Source organism: Oncorhynchus kisutch, linkage group LG16, assembly GCF_002021735.2.
Source record: "Oncorhynchus kisutch isolate 150728-3 linkage group LG16, Okis_V2, whole genome shotgun sequence".
In the NCBI taxonomy this organism is placed as follows: Eukaryota; Metazoa; Chordata; class Actinopteri; order Salmoniformes; family Salmonidae; genus Oncorhynchus; species Oncorhynchus kisutch.
The window spans coordinates 3,377,275-3,399,965 of record NC_034189.2 but is presented as its reverse complement, the minus strand read 5'-3'; the positions used below and the strand labels follow the sequence as shown (position 1 = coordinate 3,399,965).

Sequence of the window (22,691 nt, the reverse complement as noted above, 5' to 3'; positions counted from 1 at the left end):
TAGACACACACACATAGTTAGACATAGACACACACACACTGTCCAACCGTATAGCTGGCACCGACACACACACACACACACACACACACACACACACACACACACACAGAGAGTTAAATAGTTCCACATACACAGACGACGTGAATGACACATTTTCCTCAGGAATTAGTGAGGGCGCTCACCAGGTGGCACGGTCCTCGGTCGCCCTTGGTGACACGTTTGAGGCGTGCGACCTCTAACCTCAGGCTCCGCCTCTCCACCTCAGCGGAGTGCAGCCGGTGGGTGAAAACCAGGAAGTGTTGCTGCAGCGAAACCACCAGACACTGACAGACGAAAACATTGGGGACGGGAACTGGGTTAACATACAGTCAATAGATGTAATACTATCTACAGGTAACTGCCAAAACAATGGGAACACTTCGCTTCCACACAGGTGGAACTCCAGAGTTAATTAAACAATTAACATCCCATCATGCTTAGGGTCATTAGCATAATAATGCCAGGCAGGCCATTGATTCTGACTATTATTTTGGTTACCATGACTACCGTGGCTATGCACACATATAGTAGAATGACAAGGTTCTCATCCACAGGGCACGAGTGGTCAATCAGTGGTTTTGACGAGCATGAAAACCATGTAAACCAATCAGTCACCAGATCTCAACCCTTATGGTAGATGCACCACCATGTCTCAGTCACCAGATCTCAACCCTTATGGTAGATGCACCACCATGTCTCAGTCACCAGATCTCAACCCTTATGGTAGATGCACCACCATGTCTCAGTCACCAGATCTCAACCCTTATGGTAGATGCACCACCATGTCTCAGTCACCAGATCTCAACCCTTATGGTAGATGCACCACCATGTCTCAGTCACCAGATCTCAACCCTTATGGTAGATGCACCACCATGTCTCAGTCACCAGATCTCAACCCTTATGGTAGATGCACCATGTCTCAGTCACCAGATCTCAACCCTTATGGTAGATGCACCATTTCTCAGTCACCAGATCTCAACCCTTATGGTAGATGCACCACCATGTCTCAGTCACCAGATCTCAACCCTTATGGTAGATGCACCACCATGTCTCAGTCACCAGATCTCAACCCTTATGGTAGATGCACCATGTCTCAGTCACCAGATCTCAACCCTTATGGTAGATGCACCATGTCTCAGTCACCAGATCTCAACCCTTATGGTAGATGCACCATGTCTCAGTCACCAGATCTCAACCCTTATGGTAGAGGGCACCATGTCTCAGTCACCAGATCTCACTCCCTCCATCATGGAATTTATCGTGGAAGAACGGCATCTCATCCCTCCAATAGAGTTCCAGAAAGGATCTGTGCACAGGGGCATGGAAGCTGTTCTGGTGGCACTTTATGTTGGGGTTTCCTTTATTCTGCCAGTTACCTATAGATGACGTAACTTCTATAAGTCATCATGGGTTTAAAGACTATAGCTGGTATACAGGATGGATGGATTGGTGGAGTGGACGATGGATGGTGGATGGAAGCTGTTCTGGTGGCTCAAACACCCTACTGAGACACTTTATGTTGGGGTTTCCTTTATTCTGCCAGTTACCTATAGATGACGTGACTTCTATAAGTCATCATGGGTTTAAAGACTATAGCTGGTATACAGGATGGATGGATTGGTGGATTGGACGATGGATGGTGGGGAAGGTGGATGGAAGCTGGTCAAACACCCTACTGAGACACTTTATGTTGGGGTTTCCTTTATTCTGCCAGTTACCTGTATATACATTCATGTATTGCCACTGTATTCCCTGGATGAACTCAGTTAGGCCTCAAGACTGAAGACTAACGTTTGACCTCAGAGCTAATGCCAAGGGCTTTAGTTCAGAGGGCTAACTTAGTCCTGAGGCATGCAGAGGACCCAGGTTAGGGGTTAAACTGTAGAGGACCCAGGTTAGGGGTTAAACAGCAGAGGACCCAGGTTAGGGGTTAGGGGTTAAACAGTAGAGGACCCAGGTTAGAGGTTAGGGGTTAAACAGTAGAGGACCCAGGTTAGGGTTAAACAGTAGAGGACCCAGGTTAGAGGTTAGGGGTTAAACAGTAGAGGACCCAGGTTAGGGGTTAAACAGTAGAGGACCCAGGTTAGAGGTTAAACAGTAGAGGACCCAGGTTAGGGGTTAAACAGTAGAGGACCCAGGTTAGAGGTTAAACAGTAGAGGACCCAGGTTAGGGGTTAAACAGTAGAGGACCCAGGTTAGAGGTTAGGGGTTAAACAGTAGAGGACCCAGGTTAGAGGTTAAACAGTAGAGGACCCAGGTTAGAGGTTAAACAGTAGAGGACCCAGGTTAGGGTTTAGGGGTTAAATAGTAGAGGACCCAGGTTAGGGGTTAAACAGTAGAGGACCCAGGTTAGAGTTAAACAGTAGAGGACCCAGGTTAGAGGTTAGGGGTTAAACAGTAGAGGACCAGGTTAGAGGTTAGGGGTTAAACAGTAGAGGACCCAGGTTAGAGGTTAGGGGTTAAACAGTAGAGGACCCAGGTTAGGGGTTAGGGGTTAAACAGTAGAGGACCCAGGTTAGAGGTTAGGGGTTAAACAGTAGAGGACCCAGGTTAGAGGTTAGGGTTAAACTGTAGAGGACCCAGGTTAGAGGTTAAACAGCAGAGGACCCAGGTTAGAGGTTAGGGGTTAAACAGTAGAGGACCCAGGTTAGGGGTTAAACAGTAGAGGACCCAGGTTAGAGGTTAAACAGTAGAGGACCCAGGTTAGGGGTTAGGGTTAAACAGTAGAGGACCCAGGTTAGAGGTTAGGGGTTAAACAGTAGAGGACCCAGGTTAGGGGTTAAACTGTAGAGGACCCAGGTTAGGGGTTAAACAGCAGAGGACCCAGGTTAGAGGTTAGGGGTTAAACAGTAGAGGACCCAGGTTAGAGGTTAGGGGTTAAACAGTAGAGGACCCAGGTTAGGGGTTAAACAGTAGAGGACCCAGGTTAGAGGTTAAGGGTTAAACAGTAGAGGACCCAGGTTAGAGGTTAGGGGTTAAACAGTGTTACTGTTGGGAGACGGAGAACATTCAAAATGTCCTCCTAAAAATTATTATAACACAAAAATAACTCTGTTCAAAATAATTCCTGTACTGCCCATTCTGGTAGACTGTTGATCCAGTCCTGAACTTGAATCTAAAATGTCACTCTTGTTCCCGTGCCAACCTCGACCTCAGGTGGTTAAGAGAGTAAGTCAAAATAACATATACATATATATATATATTCTCTATGAAATACATTGTTATAGACCACTAACCTTATTGCTCATCTGTTTGGCCGTGAGTCGGTGTAAGCCCTGTCCCAGCCTACTAACCAGAGTACCCTTGTTCACGCTATAGGGTGTGAGATGGGACCCTCGGTCTGAGGGGGTGAGGAGGTGGTCCAGGAGGCGGGATAGACTGTTACGAGCAGCAGACAAGACACCTGAGAGGAAGATACTGGAGGAGAAAGAGACAGACAATACCACCTGAGAGGAAGATACTGGAGGAGCAAGAGACACAGACAATACCACCTGAGAGGAAGATACTGGAGGAGAAAGAGACACAGACAATACCACCTGAGAGGAAGATACTGGAGGAGAAAGAGACACAGACAATACCACCTGAGAGGAAGATACTGGAGGAGAAAGAGACACAGACAATACCACCTGAGAGGAAGATACTGGAGGAGAAAGAGACACAGACAATACCACCTGAGAGGAAGATACTGGAGGAGCAAGAGACACAGACAATACCACCTGAGAGGAAGATACTGGAGGAGAAAGAGACACAGACAATACCACCTGAGAGGAAGATACTGGAGGAGAAAGAGAGACAGACAATACCACCTGAGAGGAAGATACTGGAGGAGAAAGAGACACAGACAATACCACCTGAGAGGAAGATACTGGAGGAGAAAGAGAGACAGACAATACCACCTGAGAGGAAGATACTGGAGGAGAAAGAGACACAGACAATACCACCTGAGAGGAAGATACTGGAGGAGAAAGAGAGACAGACAATACCACCTGAGAGGAAGATACTGGAGGAGCAAGAGACACAGACAATACCACCTGAGAGGAAGCTACTGGAGGAGAAAGAGACACAGACAATATAGTATCGGAAAACAAAATGTGTAAAAAGTCAAGGGGTCTGAATACTTTCAGAATGCACAGTGTAAGACTGGGGAAACACGGAGAGAGGTTGGGGTGAGAGCCAGGGACAGCTACAGCTACAGCTACAGATACAGGTACAGATACAGCTACAGGTACAGACACAGCTACAGGTACAGACACAGCTACAGGTACAGATACAGCTACAGGTACAGACACAGCTACAGGTACAGATACAGCTACAGACACTACAGATACAGACACAGATACAGATACTACAGACACAGATACAGACACTACAGATACAGACACTACAGATACAGATACTACAGATACAGATACAGTACAGACACTACAGATACAGACACTACAGATACAGACACTACAGATACAGACACTACAGATACAGATACTACAGATACAGATACCGTACAGATACTACAGGTACAGACCACTACAGATACAGACACAGACACTACAGATACAGACACTACAGATACAGACACTACAGATACAGATACTAAGATACAGATACAGACACTACAGATACAGACACTACAGATACAGATACAGACACTACAGATACAGACACACAGACACAGACACTACAGATACAGACACTTACAGATACAGATACTACAGAACAATACAGACACTACAGATACAGACACTACAGACACAGACACTAACGATCACGACCCTACAGATACAGATACAGACACTACAGATAAGACATACAGACACGACTACAGATACAGACAATACAGAACAGACACTACAGATACAGACACTACAGATACAGCACTCCAGATACAGATACAGACACTAACAGATACAGAACACTACAGACACAGACACTACAGATACAGACACTATCCATGATACAGATACTACAGATACAGATACAGACCACCCAGACTCAGATACAGACATACAGACACAGACACTACAGATACAGACACTACAGATACAGATACAGACACTACAGATACAGACACTACAGACACAGACACTACAGATACAGACACTACAGATACAGACACTACAGATACAGACACTACAGGTACAGACACTACAAGATACAGACACTACAGATAACAGACACTACAGATTACAGACACTACAGATACAGATATACAGACACTACAGATACAGATACAGACACTACAGACACTACAGATACAGACACAGACACTACAGATACAGACATACAGACACTACAGATACAGCACAGACACTACAGATACAGACACTACAGACAACTACAGATACAGACACAGACACTACAGATACAGACACTACGATTACAGGACACACAATACAGATACAGACACTACAGATACAGACACAACAGATACAGACACTACAGACACAGATACAGGTACTACAGATACAGATACAGACACTACAGACACAGATACAGACACTACAGATACAGACACTACAGATACAGATACAGACACTACAGATACAGACACTACAGACACTACAGATACAGACACTACAGATACAGACACTACAGATACAGATACAGACACTACAGATACAGACACTACAGATACAGACACTACAGACACAGATACAGATACAGGACACTACAGATACAGACACTACAGACACAGATACAGGTACAGACACTACAGATACAGACACTACAGATACAGACACAGATACAGATACTACAGATACAGATACTACAGGTACAGACACTACAGATACAGATACAGACACTACAGATACAGACACTACAGATACAGATATAGACACTACAGATACAGGTACAGACACTACAGATATAGACCACTACAGATACAGGTACAGGACACTACAGATAGACACTACAGATACAGACACTACAGATACAGACATCTACAGACACAGACACTACAGATACAGGTACAGACACTACAGATACAGACACTACAGGTACAGACACTACAGATACAGGTACAGACACTACAGATACAGGTACAGACACTACAGATACAGGACACTACAGATACAGATATAGACACTACAGATACAGACACTACAGGATATAGGTACAGATACTACAGATACAGACACTACAGATACAGGTACAGACACTACAGGATACAGACACTACAGGTACAGACACTACAGATACAGGTACAGACACTACAGATACAGGTACAGACACTACAGATACAGACACTACAGATACAGGTACAGATACTACAGATACAGTCACTACAGATACAGACACTACAGATACAGACACTACAGATATAGACACTACAGATACAGGTACAGACACTACAGATACAGACACTACAGATAAGACAGACACTAACAGACATACAGACACAGACACTACAGATATAGACACTACAGAGATAGCCTAAACAGGTAAGACACTACAGATACAGACACTACAGATACAGACACTACAGATACAGACACTACAGATATAGACACTACAGATACAGGTACAGACACTACAGATACAGACACTACAGATACAGACACTACAGATACAGACACTACAGATACAGATACAGATACTACAGATACAGACACTACAGATACAGATACAGACACTACAGATACAGACACTACAGATACAGATACAGACACTACAGATACTACAGATACAGACACTACAGATACTACAGATACAGACACTACAGATACAGACACTACAGATATAGACACTACAGATACAGATATAGACACTACAGATACAGATACAGACACTACAGATACAGATACAGATACTACAGATACAGATACAGATACAGACACTACAGATACAGACACTACAGATACAGACACTACAGATACAGACACTACAGATACAGATACAGACACTACAGATACTACAGACTACAGACACTACAGATACAGATATAGACACTACAGATACAGATACAGATACTACAGATACAGACACTACAGATACAGACACTACAGATATAGACACTACAGATATAGACACTACAGATACAGATATAGACACTACAGATACAGATACAGATACTACAGATACAGATACAGACACTACAGATACAGACACTACAGATACAGATACAGACACTACAGATACTACAGATACAGACACTACAGATACAGATATAGACACTACAGATACAGATACAGATACTACAGATACAGACACTACAGATACAGATACAGACACTACAGATACAGACACTACAGATACAGATACAGACACTACAGATACTACAGATACAGACACTACAGATACAGACACTACAGATACAGATACAGACACTACAGATACTACAGATACAGACACTACAGATACAGACACTACAGATACAGATACAGACACTACAGATACTACAGATACAGACACTACAGATACAGACACTACAGATACAGATACAGACACTACAGATACTACAGATACAGACACTACAGATACAGATATAGACACTACAGATACAGATACAGATACTACAGATACAGATACAGACACTACAGATACAGACACTACAGATACAGACACTACAGATATAGACACTACAGATACAGATATAGACACTACAGATACAGATACAGATACTACAGATACAGATACAGATACAGATACAGACACTACAGATACAGACACTACAGATACAGATACAGACACTACAGATACTACAGATACAGACACTACAGATACAGATATAGACACTACAGATACAGATACAGATACTACAGATACAGACACTACAGATACAGATACAGACACTACAGATACAGACACTACAGATACAGATACAGACACTACAGATACTACAGATACAGACACTACAGATACTACAGATACAGACACTACAGATACAGACACTACAGATATAGACACTACAGATACAGATACAGACACTACAGATACAGACACTACAGATTAAAGATACAGATACAGACACTAACAGATACAGACACTACAGATACAGATACAGACACGACTAGATACAGACACTACAGATACAGACACTACAGATACAGACACTACAGATACAGATACAGACACTACAGATACAGACACTACAGATACAGACACTACAGATACAGATTACTACAGATACAGACAACTACAGATACAGACACTACAGATACAGATACTACAGATACAGACACTACAGATACAAGACACTACAGATACAGACACTACAGATACAGACACTACGATACCAGACACAGATACAGACACTACAGATACAGACACTACAGATACAGACACTACAGACACAGACACTACAGACACAGACACTACAGATACAGGTACAGACACTAAGATACAGACACTACAGATACAGACACTACAGACACAGACATACAGATACAGGTACAGACACTACAGATACAGACACTACAGGATACAGACACTACAGGTACAGATACTACAGATACAGGTACAGACACTACAGATACAGACACTACAGGTACAGATACTACAGATACAGATACAGACACTACAGACACTACAGATACAGACACTACAGATACAGATACAGACACTACAGATACAGACACTACAGACACAGACACTACAGATACAGGTACAGACACTACAGATACAGGTACAGACACTACAGATACAGACACTACGGATACAGGTACAGATACTACAGATACAGATACTACAGATACAGACACTACAGATACAGACACTACAGATACAGACACTACAGATACAGACACTACAGACACTACAGATACAGATACTACAGATACAGACACTACAGACACTACAGGTACAGACACTACAGATACAGGTACAGACACTACAGATACAGGTACAGACACTACAGATACAGACACTACGGATACAGGTACAGATACTACAGATACAGATACTACAGATACAGACACTACAGATACAGACACTACAGATACAGACACTACAGATACAGACACTACAGACACTACAGATACAGATACAGACACTACAGACACTACAGATACAGATACTACAGATACAGACACTACAGATACAGGTACAGACACTACAGATACAGACACTACAGATACAGACACTATATAGAAGACCATGGAGGCAGGTAGATAACACCTGGGATATAGAACACCATGGAGCAGGTAGATAACACCTGGGATATAGAACACCATGGAGCAGGTAGATAACACCTGGGATATAGAACACCATGGAGCAGGTAGATAACACCTGGGATATAGAAGACAGTAGATAACACCTGGGATATAGAAGACAGTTACCATGGAGCAGGTAGATAACACCTGGGATATAGAACACCATGGAGCAGGTAGATAACACCTGGGATATAGAACACCATGGAGCAGGTAGATACACCTGGGATATAGAAGACAGTAGATAACACCTGGGATATAGAAGACAGTTACCATGGAGCAGGTAGATAACACCTGGGATATAGAACACCATGGAGCAGGTAGATAACACCTGGGATATAGAAGACAGTAGATAACACCTGGGATATAGAAGACAGTTACCATGGAGCAGGTAGATAACACCTGGATATAGAACACCATGGAGCAGGTAGATAACACCTGGGATATAGAAGATCATGGAGCAGGTAGATAACACCTGGGATATAGAACACCATGGAGCAGGTAGATAACACCTGGGATATAGAACACCATGGAGCAGGTAGATAACACCTGGGATATAGAAGACCATGGAGCAGGTAGATAACACCTGGGATATAGAACACCATGGAGCAGGTAGATAACACCTGGGATATAGAACACCATGGAGCAGGTAGATAACACCTGGGATATAGAACACCATGGAGCAGGTAGATAACACCTGGGATATAGAAGACAGTAGATAACACCTGGGATATAGAAGACAGTTACCATGGAGCAGGTAGATAACACCTGGGATATAGAACACCATGGAGCAGGTAGATAACACCTGGGATATAGAACACCATGGAGCAGGTAGATAACACCTGGGATATAGAAGACAGTAGATAACACCTGGGATATAGAAGACAGTTACCATGGAGCAGGTAGATAACACCTGGGATATAGAACACCATGGAGCAGGTAGATAACACCTGGGATATAGAAGACAGTAGATAACACCTGGGATATAGAAGACAGTTACCATGGAGCAGGTAGATAACACATGGGATATAAGAACACCATGGAGCAGGTAGATAACACCTGGGATATAGAACACCATGGAGCAGGTAGATAACACCTGGGATATAGAACACCATGGAGCAGGTAGATAAACACCTGGGATATAGAACACCATGGAGCAGGTAGATAACACCTGGGATATAGAACACCATGGAGCAGGTAGATAACACCTGGGATATAGAAGACCATGGAGCAGGTAGATAACACCTGGGATATAGAAACCATGGAGCAGGTAGATAACACCTGGGATATAGAACACCATGGAGCAGGTAGATAACACCTGGGATATATGAACACCATGGAGCAGGTAGATAACACCTGGGATATAGAAGACAGTAGATAACACCTGGGGATATCGAAGACAGTTACCATGGAGCAGGTAGATAACACCTGGGATATAGAACACCATGGAGCAGGTAGATAACACCTGGGATATAGAACACCATGGAGCAGGTAGATAACACCTGGATATAGAAGACAGTAGATAACACCTGGGATATAGAAGACAGTTACCATGGAGCAGGTAGATAGAACACTGGGATATAGAAGACCATGGAGCAGGTAGAGAACACCTGGGATATAGAAGACCATGGAGCAGGTAGATAACACCTGGGATATAGAACACCATGGAGCAGGTAGATAACACCTTGGATATTAGAACACCATGGAGCAGGTAGATAACACCTGGGATATAGAAGACAGTAGATAACACCTGGGATATAGAAGACAGTTACCATGGAGCAGGTAGATAACACCTGGGATATAGAAGACCATGGAGCAGGTAGAGAACACCTGGGATATAGAACACCATGGAGCAGGTAGATAACACCTGGGATATAGCACACCATGGAGCAGGTAGATAACACCTGGGATATAGAACACCATGGAGCAGGTAGATAACACCTGGGATATAGAAGACAGTAGATAACACCTGGGATATAGAAGACAGTTACCATGGAGCAGGTAGATAACACCTGGGATATAGAACACCATGGAGCAGGTAGATAACACCTGGGATATAGAACACCATGGAGCAGGTAGATAACACCTGGGATATAGAAGACAGTAGATAACACCTGGGATATAGAAGACAGTTACCATGGAGCAGGTAGATAACACCTGGGATATAGAAGACCATGGAGCAGGTAGAGAACACCTGGGATATAGAAGACCATGGAGCAGGTAGATAACACCTGGGATAAAGAAGACAGTAGATAACACCTGGGATATAGAAGACAGTAGATAACACCTGGGATATAGAAGACAGTTACCATGGAGCAGGTAGATAACACCTGGGATATAGAAGACAGTAGATAACACCTGGGATATAGAAGACAGTAGATAACACCTGGGATATAGAACACCATGGAGCAGGTAGATAACACCTGGGATATAGAAGACAGTAGATAACACCTGGGATATAGAAGACAGTAGATAACACCTCTGCTGCCAATGACTGGAACGAACTACAAAAATCTCTGAAACTGGAAACACTTATCTCCCTCACTAGCTTTAAGCACCAACTGTCAGAGCAGCTCACAGATTACTGCACCTGTACATAGCCCACCTATAATTTAGCCCAAACAAACTACCTCTTTCCCAACTGTATTTAATTTTTATTTATTTATTTATTTTACTCCTTTGCACCCCATTATTTTTTATTTCTACTTTGCACATTCTTCCATTGCAAAACTACCATTCCAGTATTTTACTTGCTATATTGTATTTACTTTGCCATCATGGCCTTTTTGCCTTTACCTCCCTTCTCACCTCATTTGCTCACATTGTATATAGACTTGTTTATACTGCATTATTGACTGTATGTTTGTTTTTACTCCATGTGTAACTCTGTGTCGTTTTATCTGTCGAACTGCTTTGCTTTATCTTGGCCAGGTCGCAATTGTAAATGAGAACTTGTTCTCAACTAGCCTACCTGGTTAAATAAAGGTAAAATAAAAAATAAATAAAAAATATAGAAGACCATGGAGCAGGTAGATAACACCTGAGATATAGAAGACAGTAGATAACACCTGAGATATAGAAGACAGTAGATAACACCTGAGATATAGAAGACAGTAGATAACACCTGGGATATAGAAGACAGTAGATAACACCTGGGATATAGAAGACAGTAGATAACACCTGGGATATAGAAGACAGTAGATAACACCTGGGATATAGAACACCATGGAGCAGGTAGATAACACCTGGGATATAGAAGACAGTAGATAACACCTGGGATATAGAAGACCATGGAGCAGGTAGATAACACCTGGGATATAGAAGACCATGGAGCAGGTAGATAACACCTGGGATATAGAAGACAGTAGATAACACCTGGGATATAGAAGACAGTAGATAACACCTGGGATATAGAAGACAGTAGATAACACCTGGGATATAGAAGACAGTAGATAACACCTGGGATATAGAACACCATGGAGCAGGTAGATAACACCTGGGATATAGAAGACAGTAGATAACACCTGGGATATAGAAGACAGTTATCATGGAGCAGGTAGATAACACCTGGGATAAAAAAGACCATGGAGCAGGTAGATAACACCTGGGATATAGAAGACAGTAGATAACACCTGGGATATAGAAGACAGTTACCATGGAGCAGGTAGATAACACCTGGGATATAGAAGACAGTAGATAACACCTGGGATATAGAACACCATGGAGCAGGTAGATAACACCTGGGATATAGAAGACAGTAGATAACACCTGGGATATAGAAGACAGTTACCATGGAGCAGGTAGATAACACCTGGGATATAGAAGACCATGGAGCAGGTAGATAACACCTGGGATATAGAAGACAGTACCCTTCCGACTGCTGGTTCACTACCTCCAGATTCCTCCACCAGTTTACGCTAGCTAACTCTCTCTCAGTGTGTGTGTATGTGTGTGAGTGTGTGTGTGAGAGAGAGAGAGTGTTACCTGTGTGCTCTAAGGCCTCTTGTAGTTCAACCATGGAAGACATGATGAAGAAGGAGATATCTTTACGACGAAGCCACCTCACACACAGTCCTCCTCTCCCTTCATCGTCATTATCCTCTTCACCTGAGAGAGTCAGAGAGCAAGGGGTTAATACGATGCTATCCCATTCATACATTCATCGTTTCATAGTTCATTCCTGAGAGAAATCTTGCTGTTTTTAACATAGTACTTTTCATCCAAAATTTCTGTCTCAACAATTATTATTTTTTAGTCATTTTCCTAGAGAAGAATTGTGTGCCTTGCTTCAGTTGTCCAAAAGGGTGGACTGAAAACCTACAGGACAGTAGATCTCCAGGAAGAGGGTTGGACTGAAAACCTACAGGACAGTAGATCTCCAGGAAGAGGGTTGGACTGAAAACCTACAAGACAGTAGATCTCCAGGAAGAGGGTTGGACTGAAAACCTACAGGACAGTAGATCTCCAGGAAGAGGGTTGGACTGAAAACCTACAGGACAGTAGATCTCCAGGAAGAGGGTTGGACTAAAAACCTACAAGACAGTAGATCTCCAGGAAGAGGGTTGGACTGAAAACCTACAGGACAGTAGATCTCCAGGAAGAGGGTTGGACTGAAAACCTACAGGACAGTAGATCTCCAGGAAGAGGGTTGGACTAAAACCTACAAGACAGTAGATCTCCAGGAAGAGGGTTGGACTGAAAACCTACAGGACAGTAGATCTCCAGGAAGAGGGTTGGACTGAAAACCTACAGGACAGTAGATCTCCAGGAAGAGGGTTGGACTGAAAAACCTACAGGACAGTAAATCTCCAGGAAGAGGGTTGGACTGAAAACCTACGGACAGTAGATCTCCAGGAAGAGGGTTGGACTGAAAACCTACAGGACAGTAGATCTCCAGGAAGAGGGTTGGACTGAAAACCTACAGGACAGTAGATCTCCAGGAAGAGGGTTGGACTGAAACCTACAGGACAGTAGATCTCCAGGAAGAGGGTTGGACTGAAAACCTACAGGACAGTAGATCTCCAGGAAGAGGGTTGGACTGAAAACCTACAGGACAGTAGATCTCCAGGAGAGGGTTGGACTGAAAACCTACAGGACAGTAAGATCTCCAGGAAAAGGGTTTGGACTGAAAACCTACAGGACAGTAGATCTCCAGGAAGAGGGTTGGACTGAAAACCTACAGGACAGTAGATCTCCAGGAAGAGGGTTGGACTGAAAACCTACAGGACAGTAGATCTCCAGGAAGAGGGTTGGACTGAAAACCTACAGGACAGTAGATCTCCAGGAAGAGGGTTGGACTGAAACCTACAGGACAGTAGATCTCCAGGAAGAGGGTTGGACTGAAAACCTACAGGACAGTAGATCTCCAGGAAGAGGGTTGGACTGAAAACCTACAGGACAGTAGATCTCCAGGAAGAGGGTTGGACTGAAAACCTACAGGACAGTAGATCTCCAGAAGAGGGTTGGACTAAAAACCTACAAGACAGTAGATCTCCAGGAAGAGGGTTGGACTGAAAACCTACAGGACAGTAGATCTCCAGGAAGAGGGTTGGACTGAAAACCTACAGGACAGTAGATCTCCAGGAAGAGGGGTTGGACTGAAAACCTACAGGACAGTAGATCTCCAGAAGAGGGTTGGGACTGAAAACCTACAGGACAGTAGATCTCCAGGAAGAGGGTTGGACTGAAAACCTACAGGACAGTAGATCTCCAGGAAGAGGGTTGGACTGAAAACCTACAGGACAGTAGATCTCCCGGAAGAGGGTTGGACTGAAACCCTACAGGACAGTAGATCTCCAAGGAAGAGGGTTGGACTGAAAACCTACAGGACAGTAAGATCTCCGGAAAAGGGTTGGACTGAAAACCTACAGGACAGTAGATCTCCAGGAAGAGGGTGGACTGAAAAACCTACAGGACAGTAGATCTCCAGGAAGAGGGTTGGACTGAAAACCTACAGGACAGTAGATCTCCAGGAAGAGGGTTGGAATGCCCTTGTATATATCAACTAGTCAAAAACAGTAACAAATATTTTCAGAATAATTATTTCACAGTGCAGTTGTGTCATTGCCATGCTCACCTTTAGATGGCGGTGTGTGAGTCCTTCTCTCTCTCCTCCCAGAGGAGGGACGACTGAAACACGAACTCCTATAGAGGGGTACCTCTGCCCACCACCCCTAAACACCAGTCTGCTCCCCCGTCCAACACACACAACCTGTTCACAGCTATCAACACACCACACAACCTTCTTCCACCTCTTCACCCCTCCTCCCTTCCTCTCCTCATCCCCCTCTCCTCTTCCCTCCCCTAGAGCTTGTACAAGCGTTCTAACCTCCATCTCTAGGCCCTCTCGCTCCGCCAAGCGGCGAGTGAGGAGAGTTTTCTGTGTGCGGAGTGTGTGTGTGGCGGTGTGTGAGGTGTGTGAGCGCCCCAGCCAGTAGGTGCAGGCTGAGAGCAGGGGTTGACCCCTGGAGGTCAGACTGGGTTAGGGTTTTCTGGAGCATGGCGAGGTCATTGGTCAGCTGGCTGCGTTCTTTCTCTAGTGAGGATAGTCTCTGACGGGACTCCTCAAGCTGAGCACCGAACATCTAGGGAGAGAGAGAGAGGAGAGAGAGAGAGAGGAGAGAGAGGAGGTGGAGGGAAAGAGAGAGAGAGAGGAGGGAGAGAGAGAGAGAGGAGGTGGAGGGAAAAGAGAGAGAGAGAGAGAGAGAGAGAGAGAGAGAGAGAGAGAGAGGAGGGAGAGAGAGAGAGAGAGAGAGAGAGAGGGAAAGAGAGAGAGAGGAGGGAGAGAGAGAGAGAGAGAGGAGGGAAAGAGAGAGGAGGTGGAGGGAAGGAGAGAGAGAGGAGGTGGAGGGAAAGGAGAGAGAGAGATAGGGCGGAGGGAGAGAGAGAGAGAGAGAGAGAGAGAGAGACGAGAAGAGAGAGAGAGAGAGAGAGAGAGAGAGAGAGAGAGAGAGAGAGAGAAGGGGTGGGTGGGGGAGGGAAGGAGAGAAAGAATGAGAGAGAAAAGAAGGACATTTACCAAAGGATTGGTTGTGCTTTATGTGTGGATGTGTCTCTGTGTGTATGAGTAGCAGAGAAACAGTGTGTTAGTTTACCTGTATCTTCCCTGTAGCAGTGTGTTAGTTACCTGTATCTTCCCCTGTAGCAGTGTGTTAGTTACCTGTATCTTCCCCTGTACAGTGTGTTAGTTACCTGTATCTTCCCCTGTAGCAGTGTGTTAGTTACCTCTATCTTCCCTGTAACAGTGGTAACAGTGTGTTAGTTACTGTATCTTCCCCTGTAGCAGTGTAACAGTGTGTTAGTTAACTGTATCTTTCCCTGTAGCAGTGTGTTAGTTACCTGTATCTTCCCCTGTAGCAGTGTGTTAGTTACCTGTATCTTCCCTGTAGGCAGTGTAACAGTGTGTTAGTTACCTCTATCTTCCCCTGTAGCAGTGTTAGTTACCTGTATCTTCCCTGTAGCAGTGTAACAGTGTGTTAGTTACCTGTATCTTCCCTGTAACAGTGTGTTAGTTACCTGTATCTTCCCTGTAACAGTGTGTTAGTTACCTGTATCTTCCCTGTAACAGTGTACAGTGTGTTAGTTACCTGTATCTTTCCCTGTACAGTGTGTTAGTTACCTCTATCTTCCCTGGTAGCAGTTGTAGCAGTGTGTTAGTTACCTGTATCTTCCCCTGTAACAGTGTGTTAGTTACCTGTATCTGTCCCTTTAGCAGTGTGTTAGTTACCTGTATCTTCCCCGGTAACAGTGTGTTAGTTACCTGTATCTTCCCCTGTAACAGTGTAACAGTGTGTTAGTTACCTGTATCTTCCCCTGTAACAGTGTAGCAGTGTGTTAGTTACCTGTATCTTCCCCTGTAGCAGTGTAACAGTGTGTTAGTTACCTCTATGCTTCCCCTGTAGCAGTGTGTTAGTTACCTGTTAATCCGCCCTGTAGGCAGTGTAACAGTGTGTTAGTTACCTGTAACTTCCCCTGTAACAGTGTACACAGTGTGTTAGTTACCTGTATCTTCCCTGTAGACGCAGTGTAACAGTGTGTTAGTTACCTGTATCTTCCCCTGTAGCAGTGTGTTAGTTACCTGTATCTTCCCCTGTAGCAGTGTGTTTAGTTACCATGTATCTTCCCCTGTAACAGTGTGTTAGTTACCTCTATCTTCCCCTGGTAGCAGTGTGTAGTTACCTGTATCCTCCCCTGTACAGTGTAACAGTGTGTTAGTTACCTTGTAGCTTCCCTGTAGCATGTGTACACATGTGTTAGTTACCTGTATCTTCCCCTTGCAGTGTGTTTATCTTATCCCCTGTTTTTCATCCCTTTATCTTTATCTCCCTTCCCCTGTAGCATTGTGTTACCTGTATCTTCCCCTGGTATCCTATTCCCCTGTATGTCTGGCGTGTGCTGGTCCATCTCATGTCGCTGTGCTGTCCAGGTCTCTTCTCTCTGTTTCACTGTCTCCTCTATTCTCACTAACACCCCTTCCTGGCTCTGCTGCAGCTGAGATACACACACACTGTTACTCTCACACACAGCCTGCAGGTGGGACACCTAGAGAGAGAGAGAGAGAGAGAGAGACAGAGAGAGAGAGAGACAGAGAGAGACCGAGGGAGAGAACAGAGAGAAGCAGAGGAGAGATAGAGAGACAAAAGAGAGAGACAAGAGAGAGACCAGAGAGAGACAGAGAGAGACAGAGAGGAGGGACGAACAGAGAGAGACAAGAGAACGAAGAGAGAAGAGGGAAAGAGAGAGAGAGAGAGAGAAGATGGAGAAGAGAATAGAGGCGAAATGGGGGAGAGAGAGAGAAAGACATCAAATACTGCCTAAGATTTTGTAAACATTTGTACAACACAGCTGTATTGTAAGAGAAACAAATAGTATCTCACTCACTCACACACACATCTCACACACACACATCTCACACACACACACACACACACACACACACACACACACACACACACACACACACATATCTCACACACATATCTCACACACATCTCTCACACACATCTCTCACACACACACACATCTCTCACACACACACACACACATACACATCTCACACACACACACACACACATCTCACACACACATCTCACACACACACACACATCTCTCACACACACATCTCACACACACACACATCTCACACACACACACACACACACACATCTCACACACACACACATCTCTCACACACACACATCTCTCACACACACACACACATCTCACACACACACACACACACACACACACATATCTCACACACATATCTCACACACATCTCTCACACACATCTCTCACACACACACATCTCTCACACACACACATCTCTCACACACACACATCTCTCACACACACACACACATCTCACACACACACACATCTCACACACACACACACTCTCACACACACACACACACATCTCTCACACACACATCTCACACACACATCTCACAACACAACCACATCTCACACCACACATCTCACACACACACACCACACATCTCTCACACACACACATCTCACACACACACACATCTCACACACACACACATCTCACACACACACACACACCACACATCTCACACACACACATCTCACACACACACACACCTCTCACACACACACACACACACACATCTCACACACACACACCCTCTCACACACACACACACATCTCACACACACACACACACACACACACCTCTCACACACACACACACACCTCTCACACACACACACATCTCACACCTCTCACACACACACACATCTCACACACACACACACACACACCTCTCACACACACACACACCTCTCACACACACACACGCACACATCTCACACACATCTCACACACACACACATCTCACTCACACACACATCTCACTCACACATCTCACTCACACACCCTACCCTCTCGTTGGCGCGTGTAAGGTCAGAGGTGAGGGTGTCGACGTGTTCTGTTATGACATCACAGAGCTCCGCCCAGGAGAAACTACCCAGGATGCATTGCGGCTGGGAGACGAGGACGCAGCCCGCCAACAGACGCTGGAACAGACCGTGAAGGAACGACAACTTCTCCTGCAGAGACACACAGACACAGACACTTGGGTGAGCCAAACAGTAACAGACACACACAGACACTTGGGTGAGCCAAACGGTAACAGAGACACACAGACACTTGGGTGAGCCAAAAAGTAACAGAGACACACAGACACTTGGGTGAGCCAAACGGTAACAGAGACACACAGACACTTGGGTGAGCCAAAAAGTAACAGAGACACACAACACTTGGGTGAGAGCCAAAAAGTAACAGAGACACACAGACACTTGGGTGAGCCAAACGGTAACAGAGACACACATGACACTTGGGTGAGCCAAACAGTAACAGTAGACACACACCCACAGACACTTGGGTGAGCCAAACAGTAACAGAGACACACACACAGACACTTGGGTGAGCCAAACGGTAACAGAGACACACACACACACACCTTGGGTTGAGCCAAACAGTAACAGACACACACAGACACTTGGGTGAGCCAAACAGTAACAGACACACACACAGACACTTGGGTGAGCCAAACAGTATACAGACACACCCAGCCTGATTGGAAACGGTACACAAAGACAGGTTATTAGGTAACTAATGTCACACAACTCTGCAACAGCTTGGGATGTAAACAGGGGTTTATAAAACACAGTAACAGACCAACTGTCATGTTTACTAGAGGGATAAACAGGGCTTTATAAAACACAGTAACAGACCAACTGTCATGTTTACTAGAGGGATAAACAGGGCTTTATAAAACACAGTAACAGACCAACTGTCATGTTTACTAGAGGGATAAACAGGGCTTTATAAAAACAGTGGACAGACCAACTGTCATGTTACTAGAGGGATAAACAGGGCTTTATAAAACACAGTAACAGACCAACTGTCATGTTTACTAGAGGGATAACAGGGCTTTATAAAACACAGTGACAGACCAACTGTCATGTTTACTAGAGGGATAAACAGGGCTTTATAAAACACAGTACAGAACAGACCAACTGTCATGTTTACTAGAGGATAAACAGGGCTTTTATAAAACACAGTAACAGACCAACTGTCATGTTTACTAGAGGGATAAACAGGGCTTTATAAAACACAGTGACAGACCCAACTGTCATGTTTACTAGAGGGATAAACAGGGCTTTATAAAACACAGTAACAGACCAACTGTCATGTTACTAGAGGGATAAACAGGGCTTTATAAAAACAGTGACAGACGCACTGTCATGTTTTACTAGAGGGATAAAGCGGGCTTTATAAAACACAGTAACAGACCAACTGTCATGTTTACTAGAGGGATAAAACAGGGATTTATAAAAACACAGTAACAGAACAGACCAACTGTCATGTTTACCTAGAGGGATAAACAGGGCTTTATAAAACACAGTAACAGACCAACTGTCATGTTTACTAGAGGGATAAACAGGGCTTTATAATACACAGTAACAGACCAACTGTCATGTTTACTAGAGGGATAAACAGGGCTTTATAAAACACAGTAACAGACCAACTGTCATGTTTACTAGAGGGATAAACAGGGCTTTATAAACACAGTGACAGACCAACTGTCATGTTTACTAGAGGGATAAACAGGGCTTTATAAAACACAGTAACAGAACAGACCAACTGTCATGTTTACTAGAGGGATAAACAGGGCTTTATAAAACACAGTAACAGACCAACTGTCATGTTTACTAGAGGGATAAACAGGGCTTTATAAAACACAGTGACAGACCAACTGTCATGTTTACTAGAGGGATAAACAGGGCTTTATAAAACACAGTAACAGACCAACTGTCATGTTTACTAGAGGGATAAACAGGGCTTTATAAAACACAGTGACAGACCAACTGTCATGTTTACTAGAGGGATAAACAGGGCTTTATAAAACACAGTAACAGACCAACTGTCATGTTTACTAGAGGGATAAACAGGGATTTATAAAACACAGTAACAGAACAGACCAACTGTCATGTTTACTAGAGGGATAAACAGGGCTTTATAAAACACAGTAACAGACCAACTGTCATGTTTACTAGAGGGATAAACAGGGCTTTATAATACACAGTAACAGACCAACTGTCATGTTTACTAGAGGGATAAACAGGGCTTTATAAAACACCGTAACAGACCAACTGTCATGTTTACTAGAGGGATAAACAGGGCTTTATAAAACAAGTAACAGACCAACGTCATGTTTACTAGAGGGATAAACAGGGCTTTATAAAACACAGTAACAGACCAACTGTCATGTTTACTAGAGGGATAAACAGGGCTTTATAAAACACAGTAACAGACCAACTGTCATGTTTACTAGAGGGATAAACAGGGCTTTATAAAACACAGTGACAGACCAACTGTCATGTTTACTAGAGGGATAAACAGGGCTTTATGAAACACAGTGACAGACCAACTGTCATGTTTACTAGAGGGATAAACAGGGCTTTATAAAACACAGTAACAGACCAACTGTCATGTTTACTAGAGGGATAAACAGGGCTTTATAAAACACAGTAACAGACCAACTGTCATGTTTACTAGAGGGATAAACAGGGCTTTAAACACAGTAACAGAGCCACCTGTCATGTTACTAGAGGGAAACAGGGCTTTAGTAAATACACAGTAACAGACCACTGTCATGTTTACTAGAGGGATAAACAGGGCTTTATAAAACACAGTAACAGACCAACTGTCATGTTTACTAGAGGGATAAACAGGGCTTTATAAAACACAGTGACAGACCAACTGTCATGTTTACTAGAGGGATAAACAGGGCTTTATAAAACACAGTAACAGAACAGACCAACTGTCATGTTTACTAGAGGGATAAACAGGGCTTTATAAAACACAGTAACAGACCAACTGTCATGTTTACTAGAGGGATAAACGGGCTTTATAAAACACAGTAACAGACCAACTGTCATGTTTACTAGAGGGATAACAGGGCTTTATAAACACAGTAACAGACCAACTGTCATGTTTACTAGAGGGATAAACAGGGCTTTATAAAACACAGTAACAGACCAACTGTCATGTTTACTAGAGGGATACAGGGCTTTATAAAACACAGTAACAGACCAACTGTCATGTTTACTAGAGGGATAAACAGGGCTTTATAAAACACAGTAACAGACCAACTGTCATGTTTACTAGAGGGATAAACAGGGCTTTATAAAACACAGTAACAGACCAACTGTCATGTTTACTAGAGGGATAAACAGGGCTTTATAAAACACAGAGTAACAGACCAACTGTCATGTTTACTAAGGGATAAACAGGGCTTTATAAAACACAGTAACAGACCAACTGTCATGTTTACTAGAGGGATAAACGGGCTTTATAAAACACAGTACAGAACCACCACTGTCATGTTTACTAGAGGGATAAACGGCTTTATAAAACACAGTAACAGACCAACTGTCATTTTTACTAGAGGGATAAACAGGGCTTTATAA

At 43.8% G+C, this 22,691-nt stretch overlaps 1 protein-coding gene across 1 annotated transcript in view; it reads right to left on the bottom strand.

Moving 5' to 3' along the window:
* ccdc171 (coiled-coil domain containing 171) overlaps positions 1–22,691 on the bottom strand; it is a 75,242-nt gene that overhangs the window by 26,113 nt on the left and 26,438 nt on the right. The window contains 7 exon segments of the mRNA XM_031793053.1: positions 183–323; positions 3,333–3,499; positions 13,170–13,292; positions 15,729–15,769; positions 17,027–17,060; positions 17,573–17,726; positions 19,095–19,262. Of these exon segments, the coding sequence (XP_031648913.1) occupies positions 183–323; positions 3,333–3,499; positions 13,170–13,292; positions 15,729–15,769; positions 17,027–17,060; positions 17,573–17,726; positions 19,095–19,262 (828 nt within the window).